At 36.0% G+C, this 20,897-nt stretch overlaps 1 protein-coding gene across 2 annotated transcripts in view; it reads right to left on the bottom strand.

The window, feature by feature from the left end:
• Positions 1–484: 484 nt before the first annotated feature.
• The window catches only part of LOC129880478 (mannosyl-oligosaccharide glucosidase GCS1), a 43,492-nt gene continuing 23,079 nt past the window's right edge, over positions 485–20,897 (bottom strand). For both annotated transcript variants that reach the window (XM_055954522.1, XM_055954521.1), the window contains exons 8-22: positions 16,089–16,171; positions 15,178–15,285; positions 14,088–14,209; positions 13,867–13,974; positions 13,701–13,774; positions 10,331–10,456; positions 9,388–9,455; positions 3,634–3,783; positions 3,509–3,559; positions 3,254–3,310; positions 1,852–2,001; positions 1,571–1,662; positions 1,333–1,442; positions 1,070–1,133; positions 485–960 (exon numbers count right to left, since the gene is read on the bottom strand). In XM_055954522.1, coding sequence (XP_055810497.1) covers positions 816–960; positions 1,070–1,133; positions 1,333–1,442; positions 1,571–1,662; positions 1,852–2,001; positions 3,254–3,310; positions 3,509–3,559; positions 3,634–3,783; positions 9,388–9,455; positions 10,331–10,456; positions 13,701–13,774; positions 13,867–13,974; positions 14,088–14,209; positions 15,178–15,285; positions 16,089–16,171 — 1,508 coding nt within the window. In that variant the 3' untranslated portion in view covers positions 485–815. The remainder of the gene's footprint in view (positions 961–1,069; positions 1,134–1,332; positions 1,443–1,570; positions 1,663–1,851; positions 2,002–3,253; positions 3,311–3,508; positions 3,560–3,633; positions 3,784–9,387; positions 9,456–10,330; positions 10,457–13,700; positions 13,775–13,866; positions 13,975–14,087; positions 14,210–15,177; positions 15,286–16,088; positions 16,172–20,897) is intronic.

Here is a 20,897-nt window from a genome sequence, read left to right on the forward strand (position 1 = left end):
ATAATTTGTATTAACAAATATAATTGTATCAACGAATACAATTGTATTAATGTTACATTTCGTAACAAATTTGTATTTTTATTCATGTATATTCATATTCATTTGTGTATTTATGTTTATGTGTTTGCATTTATCTTTGTATCTATTACCATTTGTTGCCTTAAAAAGGTTACCATTGTATGAGTATAATTGAAATATACCATTTGTATTTGAATCATAGACAAGAATTTGTATAATTAAAATATCTCGTTTATATTTTGTCACTAAAAAAGATTTGTATAGTTGACAATATCTATACGTATTTGTATCATTGATTGTTACCATTTGTATTTGTATCAATGTCATATCTAAAATACAATTATATTCTGCCAATTGCAGAGAAAGAGGCGGCGAGCAAGAGAGAACATAGACAGAGGGGAGAGAATCGAGCGCGAGAGGAGATAAAAAAAATGCTATGAAACCCTAACTATAGCTACAAATGTAATTCTTTTAAACTATAGTTGGGTATAAAAAAACACATCACATGTTTGCCTTACAAGGTAATTTTTCCAATTCATGGTGAATCCTCACCATACTGAATAATTTGTGTAAGATGAACTAAATCGGCACATCAGTGCTATATTGCTCGTCCGAGTTTTACTTTTGCAGTATTGTCAACATAACTGTTGAGGTAATCAAAGAAGTTACCTTCAAATTCTTTAGTAAAAGATAACTTTTGGAGATGTATGGATTATATAAAAGACAGTAATCTAGTAGTTGTATACGTCTAAATTCAATATGTCAAAAATGATTGCTTTTGCTGCATTAGGGTGATACTAAACTTCATGGTAAGCTTCTGCCATGATCAATAGCACAGTTGCTGTCCATCCAGTGAACAGGCGCGCACCTTTCCCTTTCCCTTTCTTCTGATCATATTGTTCCCACAGGTACCCTGTCCGTTTATAGTTCCCAACTATATTTCTGTGACGTTAAAAATGCAAACATTATCATGTATACACCACACATCTGAGCAGCCACCCTAATGTATTAAGAATATCAAGGAAAAGTTAAGGTGGAAGAACACCAGTACCTTATCAAATTGCTCCTCAATTCATTGTAGACGGTTTTGGCTCTCTCTCTGTATGGTCCAGGCTCTACAAAAGTTGAAACAAAAATAAATTAACATAAGGACCTCAGGAATGATCAAGGGTGAAAAACTTACCCGCACCTAGTATTTACACAAACCAATAAATGCAGGACACGTGTCCATTACCAAAGAATGCATCGGGTACGAATACATATTTACCAAGGACCTAGAGTATCTATAGTAAGATTTTGTTGTTCATTTCATACCTTGAGAGTAGTGATGAAGAGACGAAACAATCAAATAATTCAAGGGTATCCAGATTGGCCCTCTCCAATATGGAGGATCGAGCTCTGTATTCCGTTTCATATACATGGAGCTGGCACAACCCAAAAAAAAAACACAGAAATAATATTTCTTCAGATGTTCTCAATGAAGAAACTACGAATAGATAGTATCATATCAATATACTAGTATAGTGAGCACATATATCAGAAACTGCATTACCTTGTTTTGGATAGGGATCTCAGCCCAAAATCAGTCCACAAATTGCTCCTATTGGAGATAAGGTCAAGCTGACTATCGAGTATCCATGAATCCTGGATGAAAATAAGCATGCACAAGCAATTCAAAATGACCAGATCAAACAAGAGATGCCAAAAAAGGAAGAAAGCATAGAGTATTTTACTGCCAGTAACTAGCCAAAAAAGCTGAATCTAAATATAAAGCAAATCAAGAGTTAAACAACTAGAAATATTATATTGCTGAAACAATGCTAAAGAACTTACAGGTGGAATAAGCCTGAGGATGAATGGGAAAAGGCTAACATAACCAAGATGAGGAACCAGTTGTAGAATAGGTTTATCTAGGACTTCTCGTACGAACTCTCGTCTTGGGTAGTTGCTTCCAGTCTCCACTATTTTCCAAGTTAATTGAACCTGAAAGGGAAAGAGTGATATCGAAAAAAGAAGATACACTACCTCTCATGGCCCATAACCCACTGTTACAAGGACAGAGGATGATTCGTGCTGTGTGTTTGAAGGAGGGGAGGGGTTACTGTAAAGATGGTGAGAAATATCATAAATGGATGAATTAGCACCATGTGTTGAAACCTGTTGGAACATCAATTGTACTTGGTCCTTTCCAACTTAAAATCGAGACAGATACATGAGCTTAAATTCTTGAAATTGGTAAAACGCAGTGTAAGCATAAACATTATGGACACCCCTTAAAATGGAGGAGGAAACTATCTTCTAACAACATAATAAGATCCTTTCCTAGTCCAATGGTTCCTTCAATATGGTAATGGCAGTTGGGCAGTTTGGTTTAGATTTTGGGGAGATTGACAAGTTAAGAGTCAACTGGCCTGCAAGCCAAGACACATTACAGTTAGGCTAATATCTTTGCTAGGGTTCTCAGTAAATCTATGAGGTGTCTTTCAGTTTAGAAGAACTTGTATTGGTTTTGTAGGCTATAGAGTTCCACTCCCATCAATTTTGTAGTTCAAGTCTATGTTCTGACTGTGGAAAAGAAAAGAAAACACAAAGCAATCTATTGACTACTTTTTTGATTACTTAGCAAAGTGAAGGAAGCAAATTAAGCATGTATAACGAGAAACCAACTTTTGAAAAAAGAATAACAGCAACCATGAGAGCTAAACTTAAAGTTTTGTCATTAAGGACTCAAGTAGGTTTCTTATTAGTTCACTTTTGCTTGAAAGAAAAAGGAATTGATTTATGTTCTCCTCCAGAAGCATTTACTACGAGCTCCTTTGAATTTGAGCTTGAGATGCTTAATGATATTGTTTTGAATTGCACTGTGAGGTTAAGAGAATGCTTCTGGATCAGGATTCCTCAATATGGGTATAGGAGAACAGAGTTGATTATAGATTCATTCATATAGGTTTCAGACATTTACATGCATATCTCGTTACCTTGGGATTCGCCGTTCGCCTGATAAAACCCACCTAGGTTTTCTGAAGTGCAATGTGCTAAATAAGGTAAAAACCGCACTCAAATAAATCAAACAAGATTATCAATGAGCTAATCATGGATAAGACCATGACGAACTTGATCAGGTTTGGAATGTAGCAAGCACGAATAAAATCTGGACCAATCATCATTTACAGTAAACTATGCAGACTCTGCCCCCAGACGACGGTCAGACAAGTTAATATGATAAACCACATACCTTCTCTGTATGATTTCCATAATCACAATAAGCTCCATTTGAGGTGTCTAAGTGCATCTGAAACATTAAAAGAACATTTGAGATAAATTTTAGTGTCCAATAAGTGTTATCGACACTTTAACAGGTGCAGCAGTTACCATGTTAATATACAGTTACAAGTCAATCATAAAACCCTTCCAGATGGAGCTACAACCAACTAACAGAACCTTAAACCATCAGAAAATAAGAACGCTTAGAAATTAGATGAAGTTGTACCTGGTTAAGAAGTTCAAAATCTGAGAGAAGCTTTGCAGTTAAACTATACTCCTGCAAGAGTTATTGCAGGACTCAGCAAAATTTGCAAACAATGATGCTTTGAAAAACTTCTGTATTTATTATACCTTTTGGATATCTTTATCCATCTTCAGAAGCTCTGTTATTGAGTGCATGGAATCTGCTGCAAGATACATCCAGCATCTAAGATCCACGTGACATTCATCTTCATTTGGGTGAGATGCACGTGGATAATCATCCAGTCCAGAAGATAAGGTCTGAAGAAGCCAAAAATGGTAGGTTATACGGTCAATTCATGCATGAAACAAAGTATATCAGCCCCAGGAATGACTTAGGGAGATAACACATTCCATTTAACAGGTTACTTGTTCTTTATGTCATTATCTTCCATTACACTTATACTTTATTTGTTCTATCCTATGCTTAATTTTGCTCATGCTTCCTGAAGAGTGTCTAGCTTATTTTTTAGGTATATTATTATTTAATAAATAAGAGCATCCCTGGATGCAACCCTTACTAAATGAGCATATCTTACCCAAAAGGCAAAACAACCTAGACAAGAAAAGATTATCCTGTCTATAAAGGCAGATACTACTCCTAATTTCTAGACCAAACCCTTAACAAGTCCTGAGATTAAGAGTTGCCCTGTTTTTCTGTGATGTTTCTACTATCATAATCTAACAGAGTCACCCAGCCTTTTGGTGCTCTTTCATTTCGGTTGCTTCTTCCTTACTGTTGATTTATACTGATAGCTTAATTATAGGTGGAGTAGAATGATTTTGTATTGAATGTAATTGATTATGTGATATTGTTTTTCCTCATTTGGTCTTACGACTCATTGTAAGTACCCATTCTCATGGGTAGTATATTCATCAAGAAATAGAAAGAAGTTTTTTCTACTTCTTGAAATGTTCATGGTATCAGAGCCATTAATGTCTGGTTGAGGTGAGTTATCTCTCTTGCAGCACAAGGGTTACGTTTTTAACAAAGAGGTCAAGTTTTCTCTCTCATGATTGGTTGTCCGCAACACAATCCCCTTCTGGTCAGTTCCTTTTGGATTTTTTTTTTCTGTTGGGGTCACTGGAACATTCCGAGCCTATCCCTACCAGTTTTTTTTTTCCCGATCACCAGAATTGGGGTCCTGGCGCGGCAGCTAGCTTTCCGTCCAGGTCTACAACTTTCCAGCGACTTCTCCCAAAAAAGATTTCAAGATCTCAGGTTGCAGGCCTATTCTGACCCTTCCCATCTAAGTTCCCCGTCCGTGAATTCTGATTATTCCCTTGTGATGGAATGGCTTCTAAACACTATGCATCCTCAAAAGCCTTGTACGGACTGAAGCAATCTCCTAGAGCTTGGTTTGACAAAATCTGCAAAGCAATAACCTCCTTCGGTTACCAACAAAGCAGTGTTGATTACACCCTCCTCATTAGACATCAAAAAGGTAAACGCACTCTTTTCATAGCTTATGTTGATAACATAGTATTGACAGGAGATGACAAAGAGGAAATAGCCCAATTGAAGAAGTTGTTGGCACAAGAATTCGAGATCGAGGATCTTTGAAAACTGCAATACTTCTTAGGAATTGAGGTTGCTAAATCAAAAAGAGGAATCTTTATTTCTCAAAGAAAGTATATTCTTGACCTCTTGAAAGAAACGGTATGACAGGTTGCAAACCAGCAGAATCGTCCATTGAAAGTAACCACAAATTATAGTGTGGAGTTGCAGTCAGTTGATAAGAGAGATATCATAGGCTGGTTGGAAGACTCATTTATCTCTCTCACATTGGACTAGACATAGCCTATTCAGTTAGTATGGTGAGTTAGTTCATGCATAATCCCCGAGTTCCTCAAATGCAAGTTATCTTCACATTATGCATAATCCCCGAGATCCTCATATGCAAGTTATCTTCACATTTGCGGTATCTGAAGTAGTCTCCAGGGAATGGTCTATTTTTCCTTTAACATGGTCAGCTCCAAATAGAAGCCTTTACAGATGCAGATTGGGCTAGATTTCTAGATGAAAGAAGATATACATCCGGTTACTATACAATTGTAGGAGGGAACCTGGTTACTTGGATAAGCACAAAGCAAAGTGCAGTTGTTAGATCAAGTGCAGAGGGCAGAATATAGAGCTATGGACCAAGGTGTTAGTGAACTTTTGTGATTACAAAAGCTACTAGAGGAATTGAGATTGTGTTGGTTTTAAAAAGAAGAATCTGTTGAAAATACCAAACTCCTAAAGTCTATAAAATACTACTTATTCAAAATTCAAATAGAATTCAACTCTTAATTAAAAGGGCTAACTACTTGACTAGGTTTATCTTAATAAAATTACTATAGTAATAATTTAATAGTTCTAAAGCAAATATTCAACACTCCTCCTTGCTTTAGGAACTGCAAAATTTTGGTCTTTAATCTTGGGATCTTCACACTTGATAACCGAAAGTGACCTTATGAATAAATCTACATATTCATCTTTGGGCTTGTAGTGAACTAAATTCACTTCTTCTCTTGAATGCAATGCTTGAGTACTAAATCTTTTTGACATGTCTTCGTTTGCAACTTGAATCTCAACTTACCCATTTTATTTTTCTGAAACATAGATAACTCCTCCATTGCTTCAATTCCTTTAGGAACATAGAAAGCTCCATCAAACCAAGCAAGTACACATTTCGCTTGTTCTTTTTCAATTGGAGGATCATCTTCTAATTTTTTCAGCCTATAGAAACATCTTCCATCGGATCAAATAAAAAATGTTTACCTCTTATCTTAATGTTTAAAACTTCTTTTCCAACACCATCAATGATGAAGCAATGCTTATCCTCAAAAGATACTTTGTATCCTTTTTCTAACAACTGATAAATACTCAACAAGTTTTGATCAATGTCAGTACATAAAGAACATCTGAAACTGTCTTATTACTTGAACTTGTTTTGATGACAACAGTTCCTTTCCTTCAACAAGAATCTGGTCACCATTTCCGATCCTAACTTTGGATATTTCAGTAGGCTTTAATTCTTTAAACAAACTCTTGTCATAAGTCATGTGGTTAGTGCAACTACTATTGCACTTGCTACATTTCGCATCTGGCCTTTTCCAACATTTGTATGGTGGATGACCCATTTTCCATAGTGCTCACAAGGTGGATAATTTATGAAATTTTTACCTCTGTTTAGAGTTTTATGGGTGGCTGTTAAGGCTCTTTCAACCATACCATCTTGCCTCATAAGTTTCTTTGCTCCTGTGCCTGAAAAGAATTTAACAACTCTGCCAAGGTAATCTTGGACAGATCTTGTGTATTTTCTAAGATAGTTATACATGCTTCATATCTTTCTGGCACTATAACAAGAATTTGTTCAACAATTCTTGAATCTTTAAATTCAGTGCATAGTAATCTTACCTTATTAACTATGCCAAGCAATCTGTCTGAATATTCTTTGACTGTCTCGAAATCTTTCATTCTTTGCAACTCAAAGTCCCTTGTTAAATTAAATACTTGCATTCCTCAAATTCTTTCATCTCTCGCATACTCTTTCTTCAGATAATCCCAAATTTCTTTTGATGATGCGAGAGACATAATTCTTGTGAAAATAGTAGTCGAAAAAGCAGGAAATAATGCTGCCTTTGCCTTAGACTTCGTGGTTTTCTTTTCCGTGTGACTCTTGATTTGAGCTATGGTGGGATTATTTGGCAGCTGATTAATTTCATAATCCTATTCCACAACTTCCCAAAGATCAAGAGCCTCCAAGTAAGTTTCCATTCTTACAACCCATAATTGATAATTTTCACCATCAAAAACATATGGTGCCATTCGTGAAAAACTATTTTTAGAACCCATCTCTTCACTCACAAGTCCCTCAAGAAAAATGGCTCTAGGCACCAATTGTTGGTTTTAAAAAGAAGAATTTGCAGTAAACGAATAAAAATATTAAAGAATTAAAAACAAGAAAGAAAACATATAAACTGAAGTTGAAATCGATATATTTTAGACTGCAGTCTAAAAATACAATTTATAATAAAACTACTAACTTCTAAACCTAAAAATAAGCAAAAACATCTGCTGAAAATACTACTTATCCAAAATTAAAATAGAATTCAACTCCTAATTAAAAGGGCTAACTAGTTGACTAGGTCTATCTTAATAAAATTACTGCAGTAATAATTTAATAATTCTAAAGCAAATATTCAACAGATTGTCTGAAAAAGGGAACTTTCCTTGTATTGTGATAACGAGACTTGCAATCATTATAGCTCAAAAATCTCAACATGACCGAACAAAGCATGTTGAAATTGATAGACACTTCATCAAATAAAAAGTTACGAGTGGTATCTTGAGTTTGGTCCATGTATCATCGGAAAAGCAACTAGCTAATGTGTTTACTAAAGGCCTCAACAAACAAACTTTTCATACACTGTTTGCAAGTTGGGCATGTGAGACATCTTTGCACGAACTTGAGGGGGAGTGTTGATTGATACTAATAGCTTAATTACGGGAGTAGAATGATATTGTAATTTGTATTGAATGTAATGGATTGCAATTGATTATGTGATATTGTCTCTCCTTATTTAGTCTTAGGACACATTGTATAAGTACCCATTCTCATGAGTTGTATATTCATCAAGAAAAACAAAGAAGCTTTTTCTTCTTCATGAAATCTCACTTACTCTTCCGATTGAAATAACAAGATTTCTGACTTCCTCCTCATTATGTCCAGTTTTTTCCCTAAAATTCCCTGAAAGCCTCAAATTGTTATGATCCATTATGATATCTGGTTCTGATTGTGAGTAATATTCTTCAAGTACAGAGAATAGATAGAGAGAGCTGGTCGAGAAAAGAGACGACACTAATTGTGAAAGAATGGAAAACTTCGTTCATGCAGCAGCGTAAGGCCTTTGATACCGACCCACCTCTCAAGACGTACTTCAGAAGAAAATATTGACAAAAGGATAAAGAGTTGAAGAGTTCTGGACAAACACAACTTCTACAGCAGTTGTCTAGCAACTGTTCCCTTAATTTACTCCAGCAGTTGGTCTAGCAGTTTATTATTCCGAGTTTGTAGTTTATGGTGTCAGTCTTATCCTATTATGTTCTCTATAAACATGTAATTAGGATTAGTTATTTAGGGTATGCAATTCAGAATTAAAACTATTGTATTCTGCAGTCTTGTCCTCTCCATACGGACAACTTTATTGGTATAATTGTGTTTAAGATTCTTGCACAAACTATTACCAGTAAATTTACTTGCTTTGTTCTATTTTTTCGGTTCTTTACTTCTGGTTACTATCAGCCTCCCACCACAGGCAGAAGCTACTCATTATTTTCACAAAGATTGTAAATGCTTTGATCCCATGTGTGAAATAAACGAGAGACTGAGAGAAACACAAGAAGATGTCTTATGCATATATCCTTTTATAGGTTAAAGACATGTACATTATTTACATTTCTCGATGTGGTACCCCCATAGCTATCTCTACTTGTCTATCTACTGCCAGAAAAATGTGAAGCGAAGAGATTTACAATCTAACGAGATCATTTTAAATAGAGTCTGCATAATATAAATATTACAGGACTAAAGGACATTGCTCTCATGCTTTGTCAAACTTGTTACTTCTTCTCTAGCTTATTCTCTACACATATCATTTATTGGCCCACATAAATAATAACTACAAAAAGAAAAACAAGGTTTTGTTATTGAGTGATTAGGATCTAATACAGGTCCTCCAAGATTTCAGAAATTACATTTCACAAGAGGCAAATGAAAATTACCCATGAAATGATACTACATATCAGGTTTCAAGAAAAAGGAAACAAAAATACATCAGTAGAGAAGTTTTCAGCATAGATATATTTTAGATCAAAACCTTAGGATTTAGTTCACGGGTCGTTGCAGTATCTCTTCCATGCCAGTAATAGCTACCCATTTCCTTTCCTGCAATTGAAAAACTTAACAGGTAAGAAACAATCACATGCAACTCAAAGAGAAGATCAGAAAAAGGAAAGTGTGTGCAGTTCAAAAATCTGGGGAAAAGCATGAGCACCGTAAATTAAGCCAAAACATTTTTTCCCACCAAACCATCAAGGCTTGATAGCTTTTACATCGATTCCTTTTGATGCAAAACCTTGCTGTAGTATTTTCATTACATAAAGTACTAAAAACGTTTTTTCCAATTGGAAAGTTTTCCTCCTCTACTGGTACTTCTACTGCTACCGCAGATTTAAACACTTCTACAAAGAAGATTGCAACGTCCAAAGTTCAGCTTCCAAAGACTTATCTGCCAACCGTCAGCAGCAAGATTGAAGGTTATTGTTAATTGATACAGTTTTACAACGACAATAAATCCAGTGTAATCCCACAAGTGGGATCTCATTGATACAGTTCTGAAGGAGTAAAATAAAAGATAATATCAAGCTCGTCAAGATATTAAGAATTGAAGGTTACATTGGTAAGTGATCAGTTTTGCCATGTTTCCATTTGAACCGACAAAGATATTTCAAACTTATATAGTACCAATAAAAACACACATTGTCATTTCTGAATTACATAATGGCACAAACTTAACAGCGGAAACAAATGGAATTAAGCTGACAAATGTAAATCATGGTCACCACAAATTCTACACCTAGGAATTAGAAAAATCACAGCGAGACTGAAGGCCATCTTCTTAAATGTTAAAAGGTTTGTAAACAAACCGAAGTTAGACTGATACTATGGTAACTAGTAACATCACATTCCCAGCTTATCAACTAGTAAAAACAGTAAAGATGGACCTTTCGTAAATAAAATTCACAAAAGAGGAAACTTACCAGCCTGAGTTGTGTTAAACCATTTGAACCATGCTTCAAGGCGGACAAATGCCCGATCCAAGAAGACAGAGATATCCCTGGCCTCAGTCGCAGCGAACTTTTCTTTCTTCAGCTTGGAGATCAGATCTGAAACGAATAGCTCACTATGATTACACACACTGTTCCACCGAACCACTCAAAATTGTTTAGCCAGACTTCATTATGAACAGATGCAGAAAACTGGGGTCTAATTAAGTCAGCAATGCATAAAATGTTGATATGGATAAAGCAGAACTTGCAGCAAATGGGTGGTAAACTGAAAATTTGTCATATAGTTAGCAAGTTGTTCCTCAGACTCGAGGAAAGTGCAAGAATATGTTCAAGGTCTACAATATTACAAAGATACACATTGTTGAAAGCAGATCCGAATCTCTAAGCAATATTTATTGCTTGATACTTCTGAAAAGATCTGAAATTCAACTAGGCGCACTTATTCTCGCAGAGGTAATGATGCCAAGATCTTTCAGATTTAAAAAAAAAATGCATGCCACTAAGCAAGGTGAGTTGACTTCTACCAATTATTACTCCACCTTAAGTGGGTTATGGCCAGAAATTGACTATTACCAGGATCTCCAAGCAGAGTGCACCGATGATGCAGTTTTCTTTCAAAAATTGGTTTAAAAGGAAAGCGTATAAGATTTTCTGGCCGGTTTGATCCAAGAGTATGATCAAATCAGCATTCAAATACTTGGTTCCTAAAATGCATTCTCTTCTGATCAACAAGAAGAGAGCCGACGAGGTGTCATATTGCATCAGGCATCAACTGAAAAATCAGGGACTGTCTCTCATGAACAACCAATAGCTGAGCACTTTTGATAAAGGTTACATACAGTGTGATTGTTGTGGAAAACCAAAGCATACAAAGGAGACATGTTGGAAATTACACGGCATACCAACATAAATCATGGGGAAAAGCATGTAGGTCCATCGAGGGGTTTGGCTAATATTCTAGAAAATGTGGAGACATCCAGAAGAATTTCTTTGGGAGAAACTGCCTTCAGATGAAATTCAGCATTTTCGCACTCCTGACAAAACTTGACTCACCTTTTGTTGCCACATCTAATTAAGTGTATAATTAGGTATTGCCTTTAATGCTCACCTTGATTCTTCATTTGTTAATTCTAGTGATAATAGACACATGACAGGCTCCTCTAAACACTTACAAAATTACTATTTTAGTCCTAACATGAATTATGTCAGAATAGCCAATGGCTCTCTAAACCCCATCTCTGGAACAGTTTCTGTTGTTGTGCACCTGATATTACATTATCATTCATTCTTCATGTGCCTGAGTTTCATGTTAACCAGTGTTTTCAAAGGTGCGCTTAATCCCTAAAGCGAGCCACAAAACATGTCTAGTGTTTAGCCTCGCTTTATTTGCGGGTGCTTCAGTGTCGTCATCAAGGCTCTAAGGCATACTTTTCCTTGCCAATGAGCGTGATCCTGAAGATGTGACACCAAACAATTGATATTTCACCTTATCATAATTTTTTTCAAGTTCTTTATCCATATATTTATTATTCATGCTTGTGATTATTAATCTTGGACTACAGATACATATTTGTATTTTTTTCTCCATTTGCGCCTTTTTTATCAATAAACTCCACGCATTATTTGTGTTTTGCACTTAAAGCCCCAACATACCTTAAGAGTTTTTTGCACTTTTCGCTTTTGATAACATTGATGTTAACATGATATTTGTTAGCTCCATCACCAAATAACTAAGTTATAGTATCGAGTTCTTCCCTGATTATTGTGTTTTTCAAGATCTTCAAGTAAGGAAGAAGACTTGATAGCATCCACAGTGGCATACCTGCATTAAAGGTTGACAGACTTCAATGGGAAATCTAGAAGATGCTTTTTGTGGAAGAAACTCAAGAATGAGCCAAAGAATTATAGCAAGGAGTGGGCTAAGTGCTACACGAGTCACGTATTTCATGGTCCAAGTCCAAGTCCAATAGAGGAGAAGATCAAGGCCACATGGAGGCCCAAAAGAGTGCCAAAGGAGCTGATATTGGCAGAATAGTTTGTCATGAAATTTGGATTTCCACGCGTATTGAAATTGAAAGCAGTAGACTCAACAAGATGATTTGAGGGCCTCATCTCCCCCTGTTTCTCATCCTGAACTAGCAGGGAAAAGGCTTGTGCCATCGAAGGTAGTGGATCATGAGGATACTTCCTCTCACAATTGTGTTCACCTCATTCGGTCCCATAAGGAACTGAATGAATGCTTTGTGCAGATTCTCTTTCACTCCACAAGTGCATTAGCAAGTGCACTGAGTCTTTGCATTCAAGGGATTTAACTCCTCCCAAAGCTTCTTCATCTCTATGTAATAACTAGTAATGTCAAGTGCTCCTTGCGACAGATCATTTATTTCCTTTAGACTCTGATAAAGCTTGGCTCCATTGGTCTGTTCATAGAAAGTCCTCCAATTCTTTCCACAATTCAGTAGCACTATTAGAGTATTCCACACAATCTTCGATCTCTTTCATCAGAGATTTTAAGATCCAAGAAGTGACCCTGTCTTCACATTTCTCCCATGGTCAATACTTGGAGGACTCACAAGCTGGACGCACATTCACCATTGATGAAGCCTAACTTGTTCTTCACTGAAAGAGCTCGCAATACACTCTGTCTCCATGATCGATAACCTATTTTACTGAATGGAACAGGAACTAGCATAGCAACTGGATTATCAGATGGGTGCATGTACAGAGGACTAGTAAAATCAATGACGGAATCATCATTTTCTCAAACTCAGCCATGATAAGTGATATCTGAAGAGTGTCTCAATTTCTTAAGAGAAATGTAGAAAATCTGGAGAACTGATTTTGCGATTAGGGAAAAATTGCAATTAGGGGAAGAATGTAGAAGAAGTAGATCTAAAGCAGGAGATGAGAAAACAAGGATCAATTTAATCTCCTACTCTGATACCATATCAAGCCATAACAATGGAAGCAAACAACAAACTCCAATCTAGCTATGGAGGATTCTGGGAAGCCATTAGAGAAAAAGAGAGAAGTTTCAGAAATAGAAAAGCGAAAACTAAAAATACATTCTCTGTGAGATCTCTACATATACACACCCAATCCACTAACATACTTTGGAAAGCTAGGTGCCAGCTAAGCAGAAACTAACTAACTAATAACAGGAGATATTTAACAACTAACAAACTGTTAGGCTAAGGTAACTACTCTCTAACAACAAACAGACTATCAACTAATACTAACTTTACAAGACAGTATAATTACATGTAGCAGCTATAACTATTCCAATAAGAGAAGGATATCTTCTCAAGAAAGTTCCTAAAAAAGGTAGAGAAATAAATACCACGTAAGGCCAAAAACAGTGTCGGTGGATTTCCATTATTTGGATGCTGAAGAACAAATTCTTCTGGGACCTTACTGCAAGGTTGACCACATAGAAGTTTCAGATAGGATTACAAGAAAAACTATGAACTAGTTAACTAAGCTTAATGAGATCCACCATATATTACCTCAAGGCTTCAGCACCTAAGATTAGCTCACGTGGAATCCATCCATCAATATTCATCAGATCTAGCCAATGTCCAATGATATCCAAGCTAATGTATATATCCCAACGCCTGATTGTTTCAAGATTTCCCTTATAAGTGCAAATCAAAGGGACTAGAAACCAGCTAAAAAGACTAGTTTTAAGCAGTAGATAATAAATAATAAAAATGAACAAGAGACTGACCAGATTAGCAGTTGATGAAAACCTTCGTCCCATAGGAAGCCTCTTGGGAAGAAGGGCCGACTTGGAACTGCTGTATATAGCTCAGCAGGCCAGTATAAGACAGAATTATCTCCAGCATTAAGCTGTACGAGTCAGGGGCCATTGTAGAACTTCATTAGACATCCAAATGGTTATGATTATTGAACAAACAACTGAAGGAAGCCAAGAGTGAAAATAATTCAACTACACGAAGTGCTTTGGACATTCAAAGAACTTTTACGACCAGGTACTAGTCTTGAGTAAAAGTTACACCAATTATCAACTTAGCAAATTATTCATCAGTATATCCAAATTTTTGAAGTATATACTTGGGGTGGTTCAGGGAAGTCAATTTTTTAGGTGAGCGTCCCACTCATTAGATTCCTGAAGCCAAGGAAACAAGAAACAAATGGCAACTTAACTAGATAGCAGTTTGGGGCATCCTTCCGTTTTTCATCCTTTTTGGGAAGGTGAATGGCATTTGATGTCAAAAGTTATGATATTGCAACTTTAGCATGAAGAAATACATTTGCAATTAGTTTTAAGTTTTAACTAGAACATTTTCTGTTCTTTTCCACTAGAGAAGTGTGCAGCTGGAGATGAGAACATGAACATTCGTAGGTGTCCTCATCAATACCTTGAAACTCTTTATTTTCAAGATTTCAGTAACATATCCTCTCCTCTCATCAACTTTAGTCTAAAATCAAGCAAAACAGCAGATTATTCCTACAACCACTCAAGCACTAATAGCACCATTCCTAAAATCCTCCCATCATAGACTAACTAACGTGACTCTTAAATGCAGTATTACCAAAATATTCTTGCTTGACAAGCATAGAAGAGAAAAAAAATAAAGCTACTTGAGTAACTTCCTTGTTCGGCCATATTTTTGGGATCTTGCTTAATTTGTTGGTATACTTTAGGCTTAGATATGATGATATGCTCTTCATCATAGAGCTCTAGATATTTGCACATAAGAGAAAAAATAGAGTTATCTAACACTAGTCATTGGGTTATTGCACATGTCGTGAGTTTTCTAAAATAGCAGGGAAGCACAACTAGGATCTCTTACAGTGGAGGTTGATGGAAGTGAAATCTTTGACTGGCCAAAGAAGTAGCCAATCCCACCCAACATGTTTCCAAGAGCAGCCTTACCAACAGTCACAGACTCCAAACCAAGCTGAAAAGATAAGACATAAAAAGTTCCGCATTATATGTAGAGAGAGAGAGAGAGAGAGAGAGAGAGATGTTGTGTCATGGAAGTTTACAAGGAAAAATGGCTTCCAAATGCTAGTAATACAGAATACAAAAAGTGGTACGATTAGATCATCAGCTCGATAATCATTCCTTTTTTTATAAGCCTGATAGACATTCATATTTTTTCTACAATCTGAACGAACTTGTATTCACAGATTGAAATTGAATTCAGCCCCAATTGATCAAATTACAGAGTGAACTTTAGACGTGTATCGATATATAGAAAAACTCTATAACTACATTGACTGCGTCAGGAGCATTGAATTGATTCAGTATGCATACTTGCCCAGATCCATGCAGCTAATTTACGGTAAAAATGGCTAGTTTCAGTTAAAATAATTACACATTCATAACATGCATGATGTAACATACCTAGGTCTATACATATTTCTGCAGTACAAGGTAAATTTGGTTAAAAAAATCTCATACTCAAGCACATCACATGAACTGCAAGTAGAAGAATAAAATAACATATGCTCTTCCATTGGATCCCAGGTGAAGATTGGGGGAAGGGTATCAGAGGAAATTGCACAATAGATCATTCCCTTCATCACAAATTGCGACAGTTTTTGAGAGTAAAAAACTGAAAATATGTTCCAGTATTTTGGTGCTTGATATATTGAACGTATAGGAGTTGACAGTTCATTTTTGAACTGAAAATAGGTAACTAAATCTCAGTGCAATTTGTCGCATAATCTGGGACACAGATTATAAACTGTTTGATACCTCATCAGATAGGATAAAGCTTTTTTTAAACTTATTGTCGAACTCCTTTTGCTTCTCGGAGAATAAACTAGTCAGCGAAGTACCTGGAACAATGAGAAGAGTTTTGTTTAGGATGAGGAGAGGAAATAATACATAAAAGATAGACAATTTCACCAAACTGAACTTAATCGACATATAGTTACCATTTTGGGTTTAGTAAAAATTTTCGGTACAAGAAATTTTTTGAATAACATTTCTTTTGCTCCTAGAATCAGACACAACAATGACCAAGGTCAAACTTCAATTGGTATATGGGACATGGCAATAGAATTGGGAAATGCATAACTTTCTGGACTGCTTCTGATATGAAAATTAATAATAATTCCAACTAGTTAAGCAAGCTTAGAGCTGAGGGTCTATCGAAAACAACCTCTCTACCCCATAAAGGTAGAGGTAAGGTCTGCGTACATTCTACCCTCCACAGACCCCACTTGTGGGAAGTGGGATTATACAAGTATGTTGTGTTGATGTTGTAGTTAAGCAAGCTTACTTAAATTGACAGTTATACTTAGTCTTAAACACATATAAGAAATACGGAATATACTATTTAATTCTATGGTCAATAAGGAAAGTTCACATTGTAGGGACTCCTGAGAATTTAGCAACTGAATTCCATAATATTTTTTGTTGAGAAAATGGCAAGTATTAAAATGTCGCATGCATTGTGCTCGAAATATTTACAGAATGATCCAGCTTCTCATCAAATCAGCATGTATTCAAGTGTGTCTAGTACAGATTCTACATCACTATATATTCATCTTTCAACCAAAAAGAAAACAAAAGTATACAATTGTTTTTTTATCTTCTGTTTATAGTTGGTTGTATCTAGAAAGCACCTCACATTTCTCTTTTTCAAAATAGCCACCATATAAGGTTAGAATAGTTCTCCACCATTTCTGCTGTTCTTTTGACATGCCCCTTCTTTCTCAGCTTCTCATCAAATCAGTTGTATCTTCAGGCATTATCCATTTAGTTCACAGCATATTCAGAAATAAATTTCATAATTATGAAACAATGCAGTGAAAAAAAAAAGGGTTAATGGTTTCTAGATTGTTCCAAGAAGATAGCACCTGTTTCAAGCCGTTTACCAAAAGAAGAGAACCTACAACAAAATATGGTTCTCAACAAAAGAGATCCATTCATCTATGCAAATAAGGACCTCCTAAGTACACCAAAAAGAAACTAGAGACAAAACACTACTCTGCAATTTCACAAAATCTTGCTCCACCCCATCAAATGCTCTCCCATTTTTCTCTTTCCAAATGACCCACATGATTGCTAAAGGGGAAACACTCCATGCTCTTGGGATTCTCTTCTCCTTCCTATGAGTCCAACTTTGCAAAGCCTCCTTTTTTGTGTCCGGCATCACCCATTGCATCCTAAACAAGTTGGCCGCCCATATCCGATTAACCACCTTGCAATGCAATAGGAGATGATCCGCATTTTCTCTTGCACTCTTACTCATAAAGCACAAACTAACATAGGTGATCCTCCTCTTCCTCAGTTTTTGTTGTTAAGATTGCACCAGTATTACAAAGGTGAAAAACGCAAAAAAGCTCTAAGGTCTGTTGGGCTTTAAGCGCAAAGCGCAAATAAAGCGTGGGCTTTAATATAAAAAGGCGCAAAGAAAGAAAATATACAAATGTACATGTTTAGTACAGGACTAATAATTATAAACATGAATGACATATATATGACCAAAGAAATTGAATTTTTTTAAAGAATAATTACAGTAGATGGTCATTCGGTCATTGTAATTACCAAAAAAATCGCCATTCGGTGTATATTTATGTATACTTAGTGTATATTTCATGTATAGAATATATCATAATGTATATTCAGTATATCGCTCATGTCTAAGTAATCTATATTGTATAGTTAGTGTATACTTTCTATGTCTTTTGCAAGCTATATTGTATAGTCACTATATATTTTCTATGATTTTTGGCTATTTTTTATGTACATAAAACGTAGCTATATTTGTTGTAAACTAGTTAGTTTATTGTATATATTTGAAATTGTCCCTTTTTTAATGATAAAGTGAAATATCAATTGTTTAGTGTCACCTCTTCAGAAGAGGCTCATTGGCAAGGAAAAACATGCCTTAGAACCTTGATGATGACATTGAAGCGTTCAACACATTTTGAGCCTCGCTTTAAGTGTGCCTTTGACAACACTGGATCGAGCCCCTCACCGCCAATCATACAAAGAAACATAGGTCGCGCCCCTCACCGCCAACCATACAAAGAAACATACCTTCCTTGGAGCTCTAGGGATCCAAATAGAGTCATGGGAGAAAGTAACTTCCCCTCTCACTAGTAACCTCTTATAATGCGAACAATGAATAATCCATATCCACTCTCTCGCCAAAACCAAACAAATGATAAATTATTAGGAGTGGCTAACCCATACAAAAACTCAATCAGATTGTGAAATTCTTCCATCAACTAATCCTGCAGGTTCCTTCTGAATTTTAAGTCCCTGTGAATAACCCCTCATGAGACGCACGAATTTGTTGGATTGTCTTCTTCTCTTTGGAAAGATACACAATATAAATTAGGAAAAACTTCTCTCATCATGTTCTCCCCACACCACTTATGAGCCCAGAAACTAATCATGCTTCCATCCCCAACCTTCAAGGAAATACTTCCACAAAAGCCCTTCATCATCTTATGAGGAACCTAAGGTGTCTATTTACAAAAACTGGATCATCTTTGTACTCTAAATTGCACCAATTGCAAGGAGTAAGAACACAATTCATTTAAATCCTTCGCGATGAGCTACAAGTACCTTCAAAACGCGTAGAATTCCTTTTCTTGTCAACCATATTGATGCAAGGACAATACTACATTTGTCTTTGTCTGTTTGTGTTGCCATTCCCCTCTATTTTCCAGTTTATCATTGTCCATCTTATACCTCTGAAGTTGATAAACAGGTCCCATAACTGACTAGTCACTTTGCAATGTAGAAACATATGGCTAATTGTCTTTCGTTTTGTTCACACAATTAGCATCTTGGCACAAATGGATTCCCTTTTTCCTTAATTTTTCATGAGTTAACATAGATTCTTTCAAAACCAACCAAGTAAAGATAAGACACTTTTTATTGAATTTTTTTGTGAATTTAGTTTTTTTATGGAATTTTAACTTTCCATATTGGTTTCCAAGGCATAAACTTGAAACCACTTGATTCAAATCCTTGTAAGCAGGACTTACTGTAAAGAGCCACTTACTATGATCGTTCCATCTTAGAGTCTCTTCCCCCTCTTTCAGTCCCTTGTAAGATCCAGGTGTATGATTTTTTGAGAAAAGTTGCTGAAATCCTTTTGGGTAGAGGGGGTAAACATCGATTTATTTGCAAAATAGATTACCAACAAGGGTCGTGGATGGAATGACACCAGTTGAAGCTTGGAATTGCATAAAACCATCAATTAGACATCTAAAGGTGTTTGGTTCATTGTGTTATACTCATGTACCAGCTGTCAAACGGAGCAAGCTTGATAAAAAAGGAGAAATAGGAATTTTGGTTGGTTATAGCTCTATCCCTAAGGGCTATGGAATTTACAATATTGAATCTAGAAAAGTTTTTATAAGTAGAGATGTGAAGGTGGAGGAAGATGCTTATTGGGATTGGAATATCTCTCAAAGTCAGAAAGATGGGTGTTGAACCTGCTTGGCAAGATTCAAATGAAGACTTGGAAGCAGAGAATGATGAAGATTTTTTTGTTAGAGGTACTAGACATTTGGCAGAAATTTATGAAAGATGTAATCTTGTTGTCCTGGAACCTTCAAACTTTCAAGATGCCAGTGGAATTGAAGAATGGAAGCGAACAATGGAGGAGGAAATAGCCATGATTGAGAAGAACAAGAAATGGAAACTCGTTGACAAACCTGAAACTAAGCAAATTATTGGAGTTAAATGGGTGTACAGAGTGAAGTTGAATGCGGAAGGATCTATCAATAAGCACAAAGAAAGGTTGGTCGTTAAAGGTTATTCTCAACAGCCTGGAGTTGATTACTCAGATACTTTTGCACTTGTTGCAAGGATGGACACCATCAGAATTTTGATTGCATTGCATTGGCAGCACAAATGAAGTGGAAAATCTGGCATTTAGATGTCAAATCTGCCTTCTTGAATGGTTTTTAGAAGAGGAGATTTATGTAGCTCAACCCGAAGGTTTTGTAGTTCAAGAAAGTGAAGGTAAGGTGTAAAGCTTTAATCTCTATATGGGTTGAAGCAGGCTCCAAGGGCTTGGTACAGCAAAATCGATGCTCAATCATGCAACCAAGGTTTCCTAAAAAGTGAGAATGATGCTACACTTTATGTGAAGTCACTCCTTAATGATGGCTCATTAATTGTTTCTTTATATGTTGACGATTTGCTTGTTACAGGCAGTGATGAGCAAGAGTTCCAGAGGTTAAAAATGAAAATGGAGAGACAATTTGAAAGGTCAAATTTGGGAGAGATGAAGTATTTTATAGGGATGGAAGTATACCAATCAGAGGTTGAAATTTTTCTCAATCAGAAAAAGTATGATTTGGATTTTCTGAAAAAATTCAGAATCCAAAATTGCAAACCAGTTCCTACACCATTGGTTTTGAATACCAAGTTTTCAAACGAAGATGGAGCCGAAAAGCGTGATGCTTCATTTTATAGAAGTTTGATTGGAAGTCTATAGTACTTGACGGCTTCAAGACCTGATTTACAAGTTTGTTTTCAAGATTTATGCAAAGTCCCAGCGACATTCATTTTGCAGCTGTGAAAAGAATG

Source organism: Solanum dulcamara, chromosome 2 (assembly GCF_947179165.1).
Source record: "Solanum dulcamara chromosome 2, daSolDulc1.2, whole genome shotgun sequence".
NCBI lineage: Eukaryota > Viridiplantae > Streptophyta > Magnoliopsida > Solanales > Solanaceae > Solanum > Solanum dulcamara.